This window comes from Salarias fasciatus, chromosome 4, assembly GCF_902148845.1.
Source record: "Salarias fasciatus chromosome 4, fSalaFa1.1, whole genome shotgun sequence".
NCBI classification, from domain to species: domain Eukaryota; kingdom Metazoa; phylum Chordata; class Actinopteri; order Blenniiformes; family Blenniidae; genus Salarias; species Salarias fasciatus.
This window is the reverse complement of record NC_043748.1, coordinates 19,801,728-19,815,861: the sequence shown is the minus strand read 5'-3', so window position 1 is coordinate 19,815,861 and position 14,134 is coordinate 19,801,728. Positions and strand designations below refer to the sequence as shown.

At 45.4% G+C, this 14,134-nt stretch overlaps 1 protein-coding gene across 3 annotated transcripts; it reads right to left on the bottom strand.

Annotated features, from left to right (window-relative positions):
- Positions 1 to 1,809: 1,809 nt before the first annotated feature.
- On the bottom strand, positions 1,810 to 13,736 carry si:ch73-366l1.5 (FILIA-N KH-like domain-containing protein). Of its 3 annotated transcripts, none has more exons than XM_030089014.1 (4): positions 13,436 to 13,736; positions 5,768 to 6,209; positions 5,316 to 5,415; positions 1,810 to 1,961 (listed from the first exon to the last, which is right to left on the bottom strand). In XM_030089014.1, the coding sequence occupies exons 1-4, from the start codon at positions 13,667 to 13,669 to the stop codon at positions 1,847 to 1,849; spliced, it is 891 nt and encodes a 296-aa protein (XP_029944874.1). In that variant the 5' UTR covers positions 13,670 to 13,736; the 3' UTR covers positions 1,810 to 1,846. The 3 variants fall into 3 exon arrangements, with proteins under 3 accessions (XP_029944874.1, XP_029944877.1, XP_029944875.1); XM_030089017.1 differs by lacking the exon at positions 1,810 to 1,961 and adding an exon at positions 3,325 to 3,730; XM_030089015.1 differs by lacking the exon at positions 1,810 to 1,961 and adding an exon at positions 4,833 to 4,887.
- Positions 13,737 to 14,134: the final 398 nt, after the last annotated feature.

Here is a 14,134-nt window from a genome sequence, read left to right as displayed (position 1 = left end):
TAACCTGAGCTCTGTTCCACAGTCAGAAGAAACAAGGTGAAGCAGATCTTAGTTCCTCGCCTGTGGAGCAAACTTCCTTCCGACACACTCACTTCTTTTAAATCAAGATTTAAAACAATATTATCTGCTCAGGACTTCCATTAAACTGTAGATTTATTTTATCCTTTTTTTCTTAGTAGATATTTGACTTTATCATGGCCTTCTTAATCCTACAGTTTGAATGTTTTTCGTATTCTTAATCACCTTGTTTTAATGCTTTTTTTTTGGGGGGGGGGGATGATTCTTTGCAAAGCAATGTGATTTTTCTCTATGTCTGAACGCCTCCAGGGAAACTTTTGCCTTTACTTCTGCTGAAGGTGAATGCTGCCGTTTGCAGGCTGACAGCAGTATTACATACAGACTCCGTACACAGAACAGTCTCTGTGAACCGATTTCCAGTGTTGACGGCCTCTCTTGATCTGTTTTCACATATTGTTTGTAGCTTCAGAATATGACTGAGTCTCTCCATTATGTGCATCAGGGAGTCTTTTTGTCTCTGGGATGCTTTCTGAAGTTTTGTGCCGGTTTTGGGTATTTCATAGTCTAATATCTTTTTAATTTCTTTCCACACATCTTCCCAGGGTTTGGTAATGTTAATACAGTGTCAGAAACACGTGTGATCCACATTTTGTTCCCCACAAAGCCTCGACCAGCCCTCTCACTGCCTGACGGGTGAAAGATTAAAAACTTCACTTTGACTTTTTTGTTGGATATTTAGGAAACCAACAGTTCAAAATGAATCCCATAATGCACCCGAAAGGAGGGTTCGGGTTTTTACACAAAATTCCTGTCACATTTACATATGTTATACCCCATACTTTTTAAATATTCCTTTCTTTCATTCTTTTCCCCACTTATCTCTTAAGTATAAAGTTAAAGTTTTCTTATTTTTTTATTTTCCAAATTTTGTTCTTGCATACATTACAAAAAAGTTTCACCCACTTTATTAAGTTCACAAGACAGTCTTTTTTCTTGAGAGGCCTCTGGTGTGGAAGACTATATTGCTGCGTTATGGTCTTGGATTTCTTTGACAACCCTGATTTGTATGCAAATACATTAAAAACATTTCTAAAATAGAAAAAAAATAGAAAATAGAAAAAAAATAGAAAAAAAAAACTTTTCTGTTGTTCAGATTTTTATTCTAAACCATGACAACAATCTCCACTTTTCTCTTCAGTAATTTAATATACTGATAGAAATTACAGAGGAAATGGAAAAATGTACATAAATACAACTTTAGCTACAATAAACAACAGTGAGGAAACACTACATTACCCAGAATGCAGCACCTTTTTAAAAAATTATAAAAAGTGTCTTTTTGAATAACAAAAGTGAGTGAATATTCCAAAACAAATAATAGCGACAAAAAACGTGTCTAGTTCTGGAAAAACGAATCACAACAAAGAGACATGTTTTTTAATTCATCGAAAAAGTGATTTACTACAAAACTTAGAAATTTTACTCATAAATTCACAAAACAAGGGGTTAAATTTTAACATTTTGAAAGTGTCAGCATTTCCTCAGGAGTTTTTCCTTTTTCAATTAATCTTATGTATTTATGTATTTATTTATTTATTTATTTACAGCTTATTTAAAAAACGCAGTGACACTCGGGAATCGAACCGGCGTCGTCTGAGTTAAAGTCCTGCTTCATTCTACCACCACTAGAGGGAGACATTACACTGTTGAACGCTACTGATCTGCGTGAGAGCTCCAGCAGGTCACTGTTAGTCCGTATCTATGGTAACGGTGTTGATGATGATGATGATGATGATGGCGGGAGGAAGGCTCTGAGCTGCCGGGACTCTCACAGTGAGTAAAGCTTCATCTGCTCCTCCATCTCTCCTTCTGTCACCTCCCCGAGAGCCTCCTGGTTCTCCCTCAGGAGGAGAAAGATGGCCGCCAGCTGCTCCTGCTGCACCCTGAGAGGTGAACACACACACACACACACACACACACACACACACACACACACACACACACACACACACACACACACACACACACACACACACACACACACAGTTATAAACAAGCATACAGAATAACAAAAAGTTATACACACAAATAATACACACACATAATAACATTCACAGAATAACAGTCAAAAGCAAAATGATTCACACAAACAGGGAGAATAAACGCACAAACAAAGTTATACACACATATACACACCTAGATCCACATAACACACAGAGAATAACACACACAAGTGAAGATACTTGTGATTGGGATGTAAACAATCCTGACCAGGATGGAGGAGAAGTTTGAAGCAAGTTTTTTGTGGTGTTCCTTATAGCAGATACCCACCATCATCATCATTCACATCATCATCGTCACCACCACCATCATCATCTTCGCCATCATCATCACCATCACCACATCATCACCATCATCATCTTCACCATCATCACGACCACCACCATCATCATCATCACCATTATCCCCATCATCATCACCGTCATCATCACCACCATCATTATCCCCATCATCATCATCATCACCACCACCACCATCATCATCTTCACCATCATCATCATCATCATCATCACCACCATCATTATCCCCATCATCATCATCACCATCATCACCACCACCATCATCATCATCATCACCACCGCCATCATCATCGTCATCTTCACCATCATCATCATCACCACCATCATCATCATCATCATCATCACATCATCATCATCACATCATCATCATCACCATGTCCCTCTGGTCTTCTGGATCAGCCTCCAGGCACCAGGAGGTTTATCAGTTTGGACAAAGTCTTGCTGAACCCTTCAGATGTGTCACCACCACACAGAGAACATGATCCACTGCCGTCTCCATGTTTTCTCCCTGTTTCACTAAAAGCCAAACCGCTTCACCGATTCAGACGTCGGGTTTGAATCCCGGTAGACGCCGAGAGTCGAATGTGATCTGGACGTTCTGGATGTTCCAGAAAACTCCACGTTTCTTGCTGTGTTCCTCAGGCTGGTCCACAGGCGTGCTGTGGCCTCCTCTCTCCTTCCTCCAGGTGAAGGTTGAAGACGATGAGAGAGAAGTGAAACTGTGGCGCAGTCATGTTTCTGTCAGTAAAACAGAAACTCTACAAACTTAACCCCAACTCTGGATCTCTCCGTCACGTGACAGTCTGGTGTGGATTCATCAGTCAGGCCTGTTTCCTGTCCCAGGACTCAGACTGAGGACGGTCTCTGGATGAAGTCCTTCGACAATGAGGACGTTCAGAGTGAAACTTTGTGTTGTGAATAACGAAGGGAGGCTGCTGGTGTGATAAACGTCTCTTTAATGATCAGAACAGGAAAATCTGAGTGGAGCAGAAAAACAAAAAACATGCAAACGGCTCCACGCTGTAATTCCAAAACACACACACACAGACACACAGATGCGTCAGCACGCAACAAACACGCACACACACACACACGAATACACACACAGGTCACACCTGAGCACGGGGCGACAGTGGACAGGCTGGGTGAGGCGTGCCCTGAGTGTGACATGTGATGTGTGTGTGAACCTCAAGACAGTTTAATGGCTTCAGAGTAATCACTGGAGTAATCAGAGTAAAAACACACTGCTCCTCTGCAGTCAGACATTAAAAAAAAAAAAATAACAATAATTCTGAAAACACAGAGACGCCGGTTCGATCTCCGAACTACACATCTTCATCCTCACTGATCAGCTGTAAGAGAAGCAAGAAGAAATGGGTTCAAGTCATGTTACATCACATCTAAACTTTATTCACTGTAATAAACAAACAAACTGAGTGTTGCGGCTGAACACACTCAGCTGAGAGACTCACCTCAGGGTACATTCAGGTGTTAGAGGGCAGCATGCAGGGAGAGCAGCTCCAAATCTGATCCAGGACCTGATCCCAGTCCAGGATCGATCGATGGATTTGGGCTGTTAGGTGTTATTGTGTGCAGTAGCAGGGTTTGACCAGCAGAGGGAGATCACACTCTGTTAGGCACGCAGTTAGTGCAGCGACGAAGACGAAGAAGCAGAAGAAGATGAAGATGAACCTCCCAACAGGTGCTGGGGAGCGTTCATGATCTGCACTTGAGAGAAAATATGTTTCTCACATGTCTCATTTGAGACTGTGAAACTTCCTTGAATCATTCTGAGGCCCCGTCCCGCCGGTCCAGTTAGGAGGCAAGTCCAAGAGGTCAGCCGGCGCTGGTCACATGTGTTCCAGTTCTCAGTTGTTTCTCTCCTTATCTCAAGTCTTGTGAACATCATGAGCCGATGAAGCCTTTTGGATGAGGAGAGAAACTTCTGACAGCACGTGAACAAACCCCGGAGATCTGACTCAGTTTGCACCGAGATATTCTGAGTTCAGTTTTTAAAACCCGTGTAAAACCGCTACGGGTGAAAAACTCGCCACCCGCCGTTTACCGTGGCGACAGTGTCAAACACACCTGTCATAGTTACACAGTTTTTTGCTTTATTTAAGAAATATTTGATACTTTTAGTTCACTCAACTGTCCAACAAATACCCGAAGAGGTCTGTCTTCACTTCACCTCAATCTGATGCAATTTTAGGGCGGAAGCTGAGAAAAGAAAGATTGCAATGAAATAATGCAGGTTATTGGTTAAAAAAGCTTGTGTCCTGTTGGTGTCAATTGGGAATCGAACAGAGTATTTTGCCGTCCCCTGACACACTCTTTCTCCATCCCTGTACTTCACCACCAGCCTCACTACGTTGTTTCTGTCATCACTGCTACCACCACTAGAGGGCCACAGAGAGCTCAGCTTAGGGTTGTGGGACAGGGGGGGTTCCTTACCGTCTGACTGGATTGAGATTTTTACACAGACGTAACGTCAGAAGTAAACTCTATCCTGCAGACACATACAGGAGGAGCACGTCAGACACACACACACACACACACACACACACACACACACACACACACACACACACACACACACACACACACACACACACACACACACACACACACACACACACACACACACACACACACACACACACACACACACACACACACACACACACACACACACACACACACACACACACACACACACACACACACGGTGTGTGCTGAAAACAAGCCCTCAGTGCTTAAAACAAACCCTCTCTGCTCGCATTAGCGCCACCTGCTGCGTAAATCAACAGCTACAGAGCGTTTGTGTGCAGACTGCTGGAGTTGGACACGAGGCCGAGGAAGTCTGAAACACTCATGCAGGAAAACAGAAGCTCAGCCCAACATGCGGCGACATCGTCTCGTCTCAGCGCGTCTCACCTCTGCTCCTCCTCGATCTCCTCCTTCGTCATCATGGCCTCGAACTTGCTCTGTTTCTTACCGGGGACGAATGTCACTTGTTCTTCAGCCGCAGCCACGTCTGAAACGGCACGTGTTGGAAAACCGTGTGAGAAGCATTCCCAAAACAAGTCAGGAACTCTCACACACGTTCCAGCTCCTGTCTCACTCATGTTGTTCTGCCGTTTTTAACCTTCTTGCAACAAGTCAAACATGTCGCTGACAGCAACACGCCGAATGTGTGCAGAAGCTAAACACTTCATCTGCCCCCCCCCCCCCACACACACACACGATCCATTTCTCCTGCTACAGTTTGACAGGTCATCACATCAAGTGAACCTGTGGTGAGTTAAGATCCAGAACACCGAGACCAGAAGCTCACCGAGCCTCACAGGTCTGACAATAACACAATAAAGGCCCGTTCCAGGTCTCACCATCATTCAGGATGGTTTCCGGTTCCAGTTCTGGTTCTGGTTCCAGCACCTCTTCAGCATCCTCAGCTGATCCGGGGACCAGCTCAGGTAAGGACTCCTCCACCGGTACAGGCTCAGGTTGCGACTCCAGGATCTCCACAGGCTCGGGTTCAGGCTCCGCCACAGGTTCTGGGACAGGTTCGGGTTCTGGCTCCGGCTCTGGGACTACAACTGGTTCTGGAACAGGCTCGGGTTCTGGGACAGGTTCCGGTTCTGCAGCTACTTCCAGTACTTCAACTGGTTGTACAACAGGTTCTGGTTCTGGCTCTGGTTCTTTCACAGGCTCTGGTGCTGGTTCAGGTTCTTTCACTGGTTCCGGTTCGGGTTCTTTCACTGGCTCTGGGACAGGTTCTGGTTTTCTCATACATTCAAGGACAGGTTCTGGTTCTGGCTGTGAAACGACCTGGAAGAGTCAGAAAGTTTGAAAACAGTTAATCGACGTGACGATGTGACAGGAGCAGACCTGTTAGGGTTTCAGTGATTGTTTTAGTGTTCCTGTCATTGTCCTCTACAGTCAGAGTTACTGTCATTTTCACTTCTTCTGCTGGTGCTCAGGAACACCCAAACTGTCCACAGCAAAGGTAAACTGGAGGCTTTGTTGGGGGTTTTGTGGGAGGTCTGGAGGCCGCCTGTCTCCTGCAGCAGCTGGTGGAGGACCGGCGGCCTCCTGCCTCTGACAGCAGGACAAATGAAAGCCTCCTCGTGTCGTCCGACGCCTGACGGCTCCGACACGTTGTCCGCGAGCAGGTCTAAATAAAAGTGCCTCTCGAAGCACCTGCTGGGCCGAGTCTCCGCAGCAGCTTTCCTTCTGAGAGACCAGCAGCGCAACCCCAAAAGACCAGACCGGCCCTTGAAATCGCTTTCCTGTTGCCGTGACAACCACACCATCACCCGTACGCGCAAACGTTCAACTGCATCGTGGGCCTACAGCAACACGTACGCAGTGATTACAGAGAACTTTCAGATTATGAACCAACATGGATGATAAGTTCTAACATCAGCCTGTTGAAACTACTGAATCTGAAATCAGTGACATATCAGAGGAGTTCTCAAAGCTAAGATGTGGACAAGAGTCAGATGTCTCAATTAACGCCTGGGAGGTGAGTGGGCGGAGCTTAAAGTCCATCCCACCCTGTGATTCGTCTCCTAACAGCTGTTTGGGCCGTCCCTCTTTTACAGTCCTCTCAGATTCTGATGGAGCGGCAGTTTGTTGACATCGCACTGAGGATGTGTTTGGGGCCACCAGGAGGTGGAGTACACCCTGAAACACAGGAATCAGACCAGAGTTACTTTTAAGGGGCTGTATCATGCAAAATTCACTTTTTGTACATTTTAACCTTGTTATATAGTTATGTTCTCACCAAAAACACCCCCAAAGCATTTTTTTTCCCTTCGTGCCTGTGTGTTTGAGCTTTCCTCGTGTTTCTGCTGCTCAGAGAGGCAGCCCCTCCCGCACCCGTGAAAACGCTCTGTTTCCCACGTTGACGTCACACAGAGAAGATGGCTCCCCTGAGCCCCCCTCCCGCAGGCCATCGGCAATCAGCGTTGCCGCTTTTTGTAACTTCGATTACAGAGATAAACTTTAACCATCGTCTGAAAGCAACAGTCAAGCAAGAGCAAGTGTCTGAAGGGTCTGAAGGGTCTGTGCTTGGTGAGTTTCTAACAGGAAAAGCCGTTTTCGCGTGTCTTTGCGTGTAGAGAAGCTAGAGCTAAAGCTAGCCAGCGTATTTGTTTTGAAGCGCTGATTGGTTGAAGTACGCTGTCAGTCAAAGTCCACAGGGGGAGAGGCGGGATTTTCAGGGAATCAGAGCATTTTCTCTTCCAGGTTTCAGAATTAGCCCCAGAAAATCTTTTATTTCACACAAAATGACTTTTCCTTAGCGACAAAAATAAACTATTACCATGTTAATGCCATTTCTAGGGTTTGGACTAGCTAAAAAAGCATGATACAGCCCCTTTAACTGGACTGATAGAACGTGAACGGCATGCAGTGAGCAGTTTCAGGCCTGTCAGGGCGGGAACAATAAAGAAATATACTCCTAAGATACATTAAAATGCGAAGTAGTTGGAAATACTGGGTACTTCCAAGTTGTTCTGAGCATTTCCAAGGACTAACTTACCACTGGGTACTACTGAGTCCTACTGTCTTCCATTACGGTGTGTGTTTTTTTTTTATTATTATTTGGAAAAATATCCCTACAGCAGGAACTTCTCCCAAATACCAGGAACCATCACAGCAACTCAGTGCATTCCTCCTGCTGGACCCAGAGTCTAAATTTAATCCTGAGATCATTTTTAAGGCTAAAAAAGCCCCTGTCTGGGGGATAAACTGTGAAAAGTGCATAAACTATGAGGGTGTGGTCTGCTTGGATGACTTATCACATTTCAGCCACTAGGTTTTAGTGTGTTTTACATTTTGGCTTTTTTTTTTTCCATCCTTGGCTTTGATCGGATGAAGAACTGGAACATTTCTGCTTTTTGGATCCGTCTTCTTTGTCTCCTTTGCACTGTCGTCTCAAAATCAACTGTTTTCAATAAAGCTCCATCGGAAACCTCCATGTAGCAGGAAGTCCACTTCCGCTTCACTTTATGGCCTTGTTGTTGTTTCACTGGTTTTTCTTATCGCTCCCTCCTGGATTGGAGGTGCAGTACTTTTACAGTCATGTCTTTTCTTTCTGGACTCAAGGAATTTCAGGCTAAGAACGGACACTAGAACCATTGTAGTTTCCTGAAGAGAAATACCTGGAACAATAAAGTCGTCTTTAAGATGAGAGACTGAGTGAAAGTTGAAAAACTGGTTGTTGGCTCTGATGTTCAAGATCTATTGTGGGGTTTTTTTCTGTTCGTATTTCAAAATAAAAACGTGAATGAATACAGAGTGTTGTCATTGTAAAGAAACTAATGTTGGTTTGGAGGAAACGGGAAGTTGCCAAATATGGTCTCCTGTCCTGTGAAGGGCTGTACCCAATAAAGGGTAAATATATAGGTGTTGAGTACTGTAGAGGCCTGAAAGTAACTGAGTAAAGGCTTCAGCTGAGGCAGGATGAATGTTTGATTTATCCTCCCAGAAGCTTTAGGTAAATTTATCTCTCCCTGTAACGTGAGGACGTTCCTCCCTCGTAAAGCTGCCACACAGGACATGCCGACCCGCGACTGGAGGACGCCTCGGACCTGGGCGGACACGTGAGCGCCACCCACTGACACCTAGCAGAAGACCCGCCTCCCTCAGACGATGGACGCCCTCAGGTGTCAGCTCGTGTTCGAATCTGATTGGGGTAAAGTTGCGTTGACAGTTTTGTGACTTCAGCCTCAGCAGCTCAGTTATGTGGTAAACACAAACAGATGATGATACGGTTGTTAGCTTCAGGAAAACATTTGAGTGGTTATCATTACCTACTGGTTGCCATGGTGATGATGGTAAACATTCATTCAACTTCAGTTTTTCTCACCGATTTCTTAGCTCCACTAAAATTTGGTACATCTGGATGATGTTGAATAACTTATACTGAGTTCGAGCAAGCTGAACTATCGGCTGTTACTTCAGACTCTGTGACAGACAGACTCCTTGTTCAATATGGTTCAATGCAGATCGTCTGTCCTTTGCGGTCATGGATCTTTTGGCCTTCTTGGTCCTCTTGGCCCTCTAGATAGCTTTGGTTCTCTTGGCCTTTTGGCCCCCTAGATATTCTTGGCCCTCTTGGCCCTTTTGATCATCTTGGTTTGCTAGGTACTATAGATATTCTTGACCCTTTTGGCCCTTTTGATCATCAGTTCTCTATGTCCTTGAGGTCCTCTTGGCACCCCTGGTACTCATGGTCTTCCTGGTCCTGTTTTCACCCGGCGGTGGATGTCTGAACCAGAATTGAGGTCCGATCTGGACCAGCAGCGATAGTGACTGTCCTCAGAGGAGGAGCAGGGTGAACACCGACCACGGACAGTCACCATCGCTGCTGGTCCAGATCGGACCACATCAGGCCTGATCGGATCAGGGCTGTATTGAACTGGATTTGCTTGCTTCTTGCAGCTCCTGATCAGCGTAAGGGTCAACAGGATGTGATGTCAGGGTGAGCTGAGGGAGTTGTAAACGCTCCCGGTCTCTTTATAAGGAGATCAGTGTGTGAGACGGATGTTGTGCCAACGTCAGCAGCTGCTTCAGCTCCTCTTTAATGGCAGCAGGTCGGGGGGTTAAACACGTTAGAACACACATGGGACGGCACATGCTGCACCGCAGGGGGCCAAGAGGTGGGCTGGGTGTTCGCTGCTGAGTCATGTCTGAACTTTTCAGCACAGCACAGAACACAGAGCAGCCGATACTCATACTGAAGCTAACACAGTGCTAAGGAGGCTAACAGACTAACTGTAAAGCTAAATGGCGTTGAAGCTAACCACACTGACGAAAAAAGCTGAATGGCACTGAAGTGGAATCTTGAATGCAAGCAAAAGCTTTTTCTGATTGATGTTTCAGTCTTGAGCGGGAGGACAGTGACAGAAAGGTTGTGGGTTTGATTCCTGACACTGTCTCATTGTTCCCAACAAACAGCTCAAAGTCTAACACAAACTAAACATCTTTGTGATTTTCCTTTTTTTTTAAAAAAAACAACAAGAAACATTTTGTGTGCGTGAACAGATGCCCTTTGTGTATCTGTCTCTGCTCCCATTATGCACTGCAGCCAGCGGAGGCCATGCAGCGCAGCTCTCAGAGAGCTCGTTATCAGACACACAACATACACTAACTGTACTGATAGTGTTTATGTCAGAGTGTGACGTCACATCAGCACACGAGGCGACACACACACCAAAACACTCCGTCTGCCCAAACCGAGATCAAAGGAAGGCTGGAACCACAAAAGTGTTTACACGGGGCTGCAGACAGCCGTCCATAGGTACACACTATCCAGATTCGACTCTGTTTGGAGATTAGATAGAAACAGAGAAAAGGAGTACAGAGAGAGAGAGAGAGAGAAAGAGGGAGTAAAGGTCTCCCAGCAGTCTAAACCTACAGCAGCTTCATTTGAAAATGGTCCCAGGTGGCCTGAAGCAGCCATAACTGTGGCTTTATTTAATAGAAAAGTCTGAAGTCAGTCTGACTGAATGAAGCTGGGAGCTGATTCCACATGAGGAACGCAGGAACCTCCAGTGAGCAGAACTCTGAGAACAAAGTGTTCTGATGTTGGACTAACAGCTCCCGAAGATATCATGAAGCCTGGTTGTTGAAAGCTTTATAAGTTAAAACAAGAACTTTACATTCTATTCCAGATTTCACAAGAAACAAAGTCACAAGTCAAACGTTCATCCTGCCTCGGCTGAAGCGTTAACTCGGTTACTTTCAAGTTCTGGTCAAAAATAACTCCCGGGTCCCCGACAGTGAGACAGGAGCTCAAAGTAAAACCATCAAGTGTTATTATATTGTATCATTTGTCTCTCAGATATTTCGAGTGGAATTTAATAACTTCTCTGCGATCTGAGTTCAGAAGCAAACAATTTCATCTCGTCAAGGTTTTCGTGTGTTTCGGACAAGCCAGGCGTTGAACCGTTCTTCATGCTGCTGGACGAGTCAGCAGAAATATCACAGTAGGTGTCAAGGTTCACAGGGACCACGGCTCCTCCTGCACCCCCTTCTGCTGTCCCAGACCGTGTTTCAGACATGTGACACCATGAACACAGGTGTAAATATAGGATTCATACATGGTACCAAATATAGTCGTCGCATGTTGCTGCTGTACATTCTTCAGACCGCTTAAAGGTCGCCGAGACGCTCGGCACCGCTCGCCAACCTGCGTAACATCTCCTCCCGCGAACGCCGAACACAAAGCTATGCTCTGTGTGCGTCCGACACCAACGTAACCAGATGCCGTCAACGAGAAAACAGGCAGATCCAAGCAATCAGCATCACGAGGAAGTCTGCTTCATCGATCACTCGATCCGTTCAACGAGTGCAGAAACTTCTACAACCACCAAATTCTATTAGATATACAGAGAATGAAGACATGTTGTCACTGACTGATCAACCACATCTGCAGATTTGACAGAATCCGATTTGCAGCTATGCAGCTTCAGTCCTGTCCAGCTCTCTGAGTTCTCCTCAGCTGTGGCGTCGTCTAAACCAATAATGTGACTGTTAGATCCAATCTCGGCTGGACGCTTTAAACGCATTTTCCCCATAATTGGTGCTTGAATGCCAGATCAGATCAATTTATCTTTAGTAACAGAAGATGAACAACAGGCCATAAAGGTTTCTGGTAGCAAAAGACCAGTCTTGATCCAGGTGTTCGAATACATTACAGACCAATATACAACATTCCCTCTATTTCTGAAATCCTGGAAAAGGTTAAGTCAGCTGTGTGAACATTTACACGCAAACTGTCTCATTGTCTTTCGGTCAGTGAGTTCGTCAGAGCGCAGAGACAGCTCTAATCAGATTTGCCCATGATCTTTTCTTGGCCTCAGACAAAGGACTGGTCTCTGTTCTGGTCCTGATAGGTCTCAGACCTGTCTCATGTTGACTAAAGCGATGCTAACGAAGTAATCCATGCGTGTTACTTCTGGACTAGAGTCTTGTAATTCACTATTATCAGAGTGTGTATTCAATACGAGAACTGACAGGATCACGTCACTCCAATATCAACTTCTCTTCCTTATTTTAAAGTATAAAGATTTCAACAACCAGGCTTTGTTATATCTTAAAGAGAGCCATGTTAACCAACAGAACACTTTGTTCCCAGAGTGCCGCTTGCTGGGGGTTCCTGGGTTTTCTAAAAGTAGAATGGGAGGCAGAGCTTTCAGCTATCAGGATCCTCTCATGTGGAACAAGCTCCCAGTTCCAGTTAGGATGGCCGACACAGTCTCTACTTTCAAAATCAGGTCTCCAACCTCAATATTTAATAAATTGTGAGATTAGAACTGGTTCTTGGAACATTTTCAAGTGAAGCTGCTGTAGGTCGAGACTGCTGGGAGATTTTTGATGAACTGAAGTTCATTCGTTACAGACACATTCCACCATCACCCGTCATAAACATTCTCTCTCCCTCTCACCCCATGAAGCCGCAAAAACAAAAGTTTTATTGCTAAATGTAAAAAAAAAAAAAAAAAAAAAAAAAAAAAAAACCTGCTCAAAGCAGATGACCCGCCCCCTGGTGGCGGGACGCAGAACTACAGCAGCACGTTTCAGCCTTGGTCCTGATCAATCTGTCCTGCACAGTTCAGCCAATCATCATCAAGAAATCACCAGCAGGAGTCCTCTGAGGCACAACACGTCCTCAGAGATATTCAGCATTTCATTGTCAGCTGCAACTCCAACAGGTTTTATTCACTCTAACATAGCTGCTATTCATTAAGTCGTGATTGTGTATGAAAATGTTATTTAGGAAAATCAACTTTTTTTTGACCATCTTCAGCAAAAAAGTGAAGAAAAAATCAATTTCTTGTAAATTCCTTGGAATCAGTCAGGTGATAGGACTGCATACAACAATACAGTGCTTCAGTAAAATGTCATTTATTCCCTGTTAGTGCGCCTAATGATGTATTTATCCTAAAAATGTTAGAAAATCAAAATGCAATATGCACTTTTTTTTTTTTTAAATATATTTGCGTGAGCGTGCACTGAAAGTTGTGAATTTTCCGGGAACTCACTGCGGGCTTCGGGACCTCCGGGACCTGGACAGCCGGGGCCGGGGGCTCCGTCCTGGGGGGAGCCAGGGCTCTGGACGGGGGGATCTCGTCTCCATAGCCGACTTTAGGCTTCTTGCTGGCGGCGGCGGAGGCGGAGGAGGCGTCGGGCTTCTTGTTGAGGAAGGAGGAGGCGAAGTAGATGGCCACCACGGTGAAGAGCAGGGCCGGCAGCAGCACGGCGGGGTCCAGGTCCATGGCGGGGCGGCAGGAGGAGCAGGACGGAGTGTGTTTATCAGGCTGCGGTCACACACACTCTGAGCCGCAGGCAGATCAACACACACACACGCACACATGCACAGCTGAAGACACGCCCATTGAGAGGATGGAATACATACACACAGGGACACGAATGCACACGTTATACACACACTGGAACACACGGTAACAGAAATATTTTATTAATCCCAGAGAGAAATTCCTTTACGCACACTCTCTCTCACACACACCCAGGGAAGGCATGCAGAGAAACACAAAAAATTAAACACATGGTCCGGACATGCCACCCACACAAGGACAAACACCCACACACACACACACACACACACACAGGGAAACACATGCAATCCTGACATGCCACAGGTGTTCATGTGAGGATTAACTATCAGACTTCATTAATCCTGTTTGACTTTAATCTTTTTAACCCACTTTTCTTTGTCCTCC

Bases quoted from the DNA above. Each gene is read 5' to 3' on its own strand.
- si:ch73-366l1.5 (XM_030089014.1), bottom strand. From the start codon at position 13,669: ATGGACCTGGACCCCGCCGTGCTGCTGCCGGCCCTGCTCTTCACCGTG. The intron at 6,210-13,435 runs GTGAGTTCCCGG...TGACTCTTCCAG, and splicing joins CGGAGGTCCCGAAGCCCGCA to GTCGTTTCACAGCCAGAACC. The intron at 1,962-5,315 runs GTGAGACGCGCT...TTCACCTCTCAG, and splicing joins GAGATCGAGGAGGAGCAGAG to GGTGCAGCAGGAGCAGCTGG.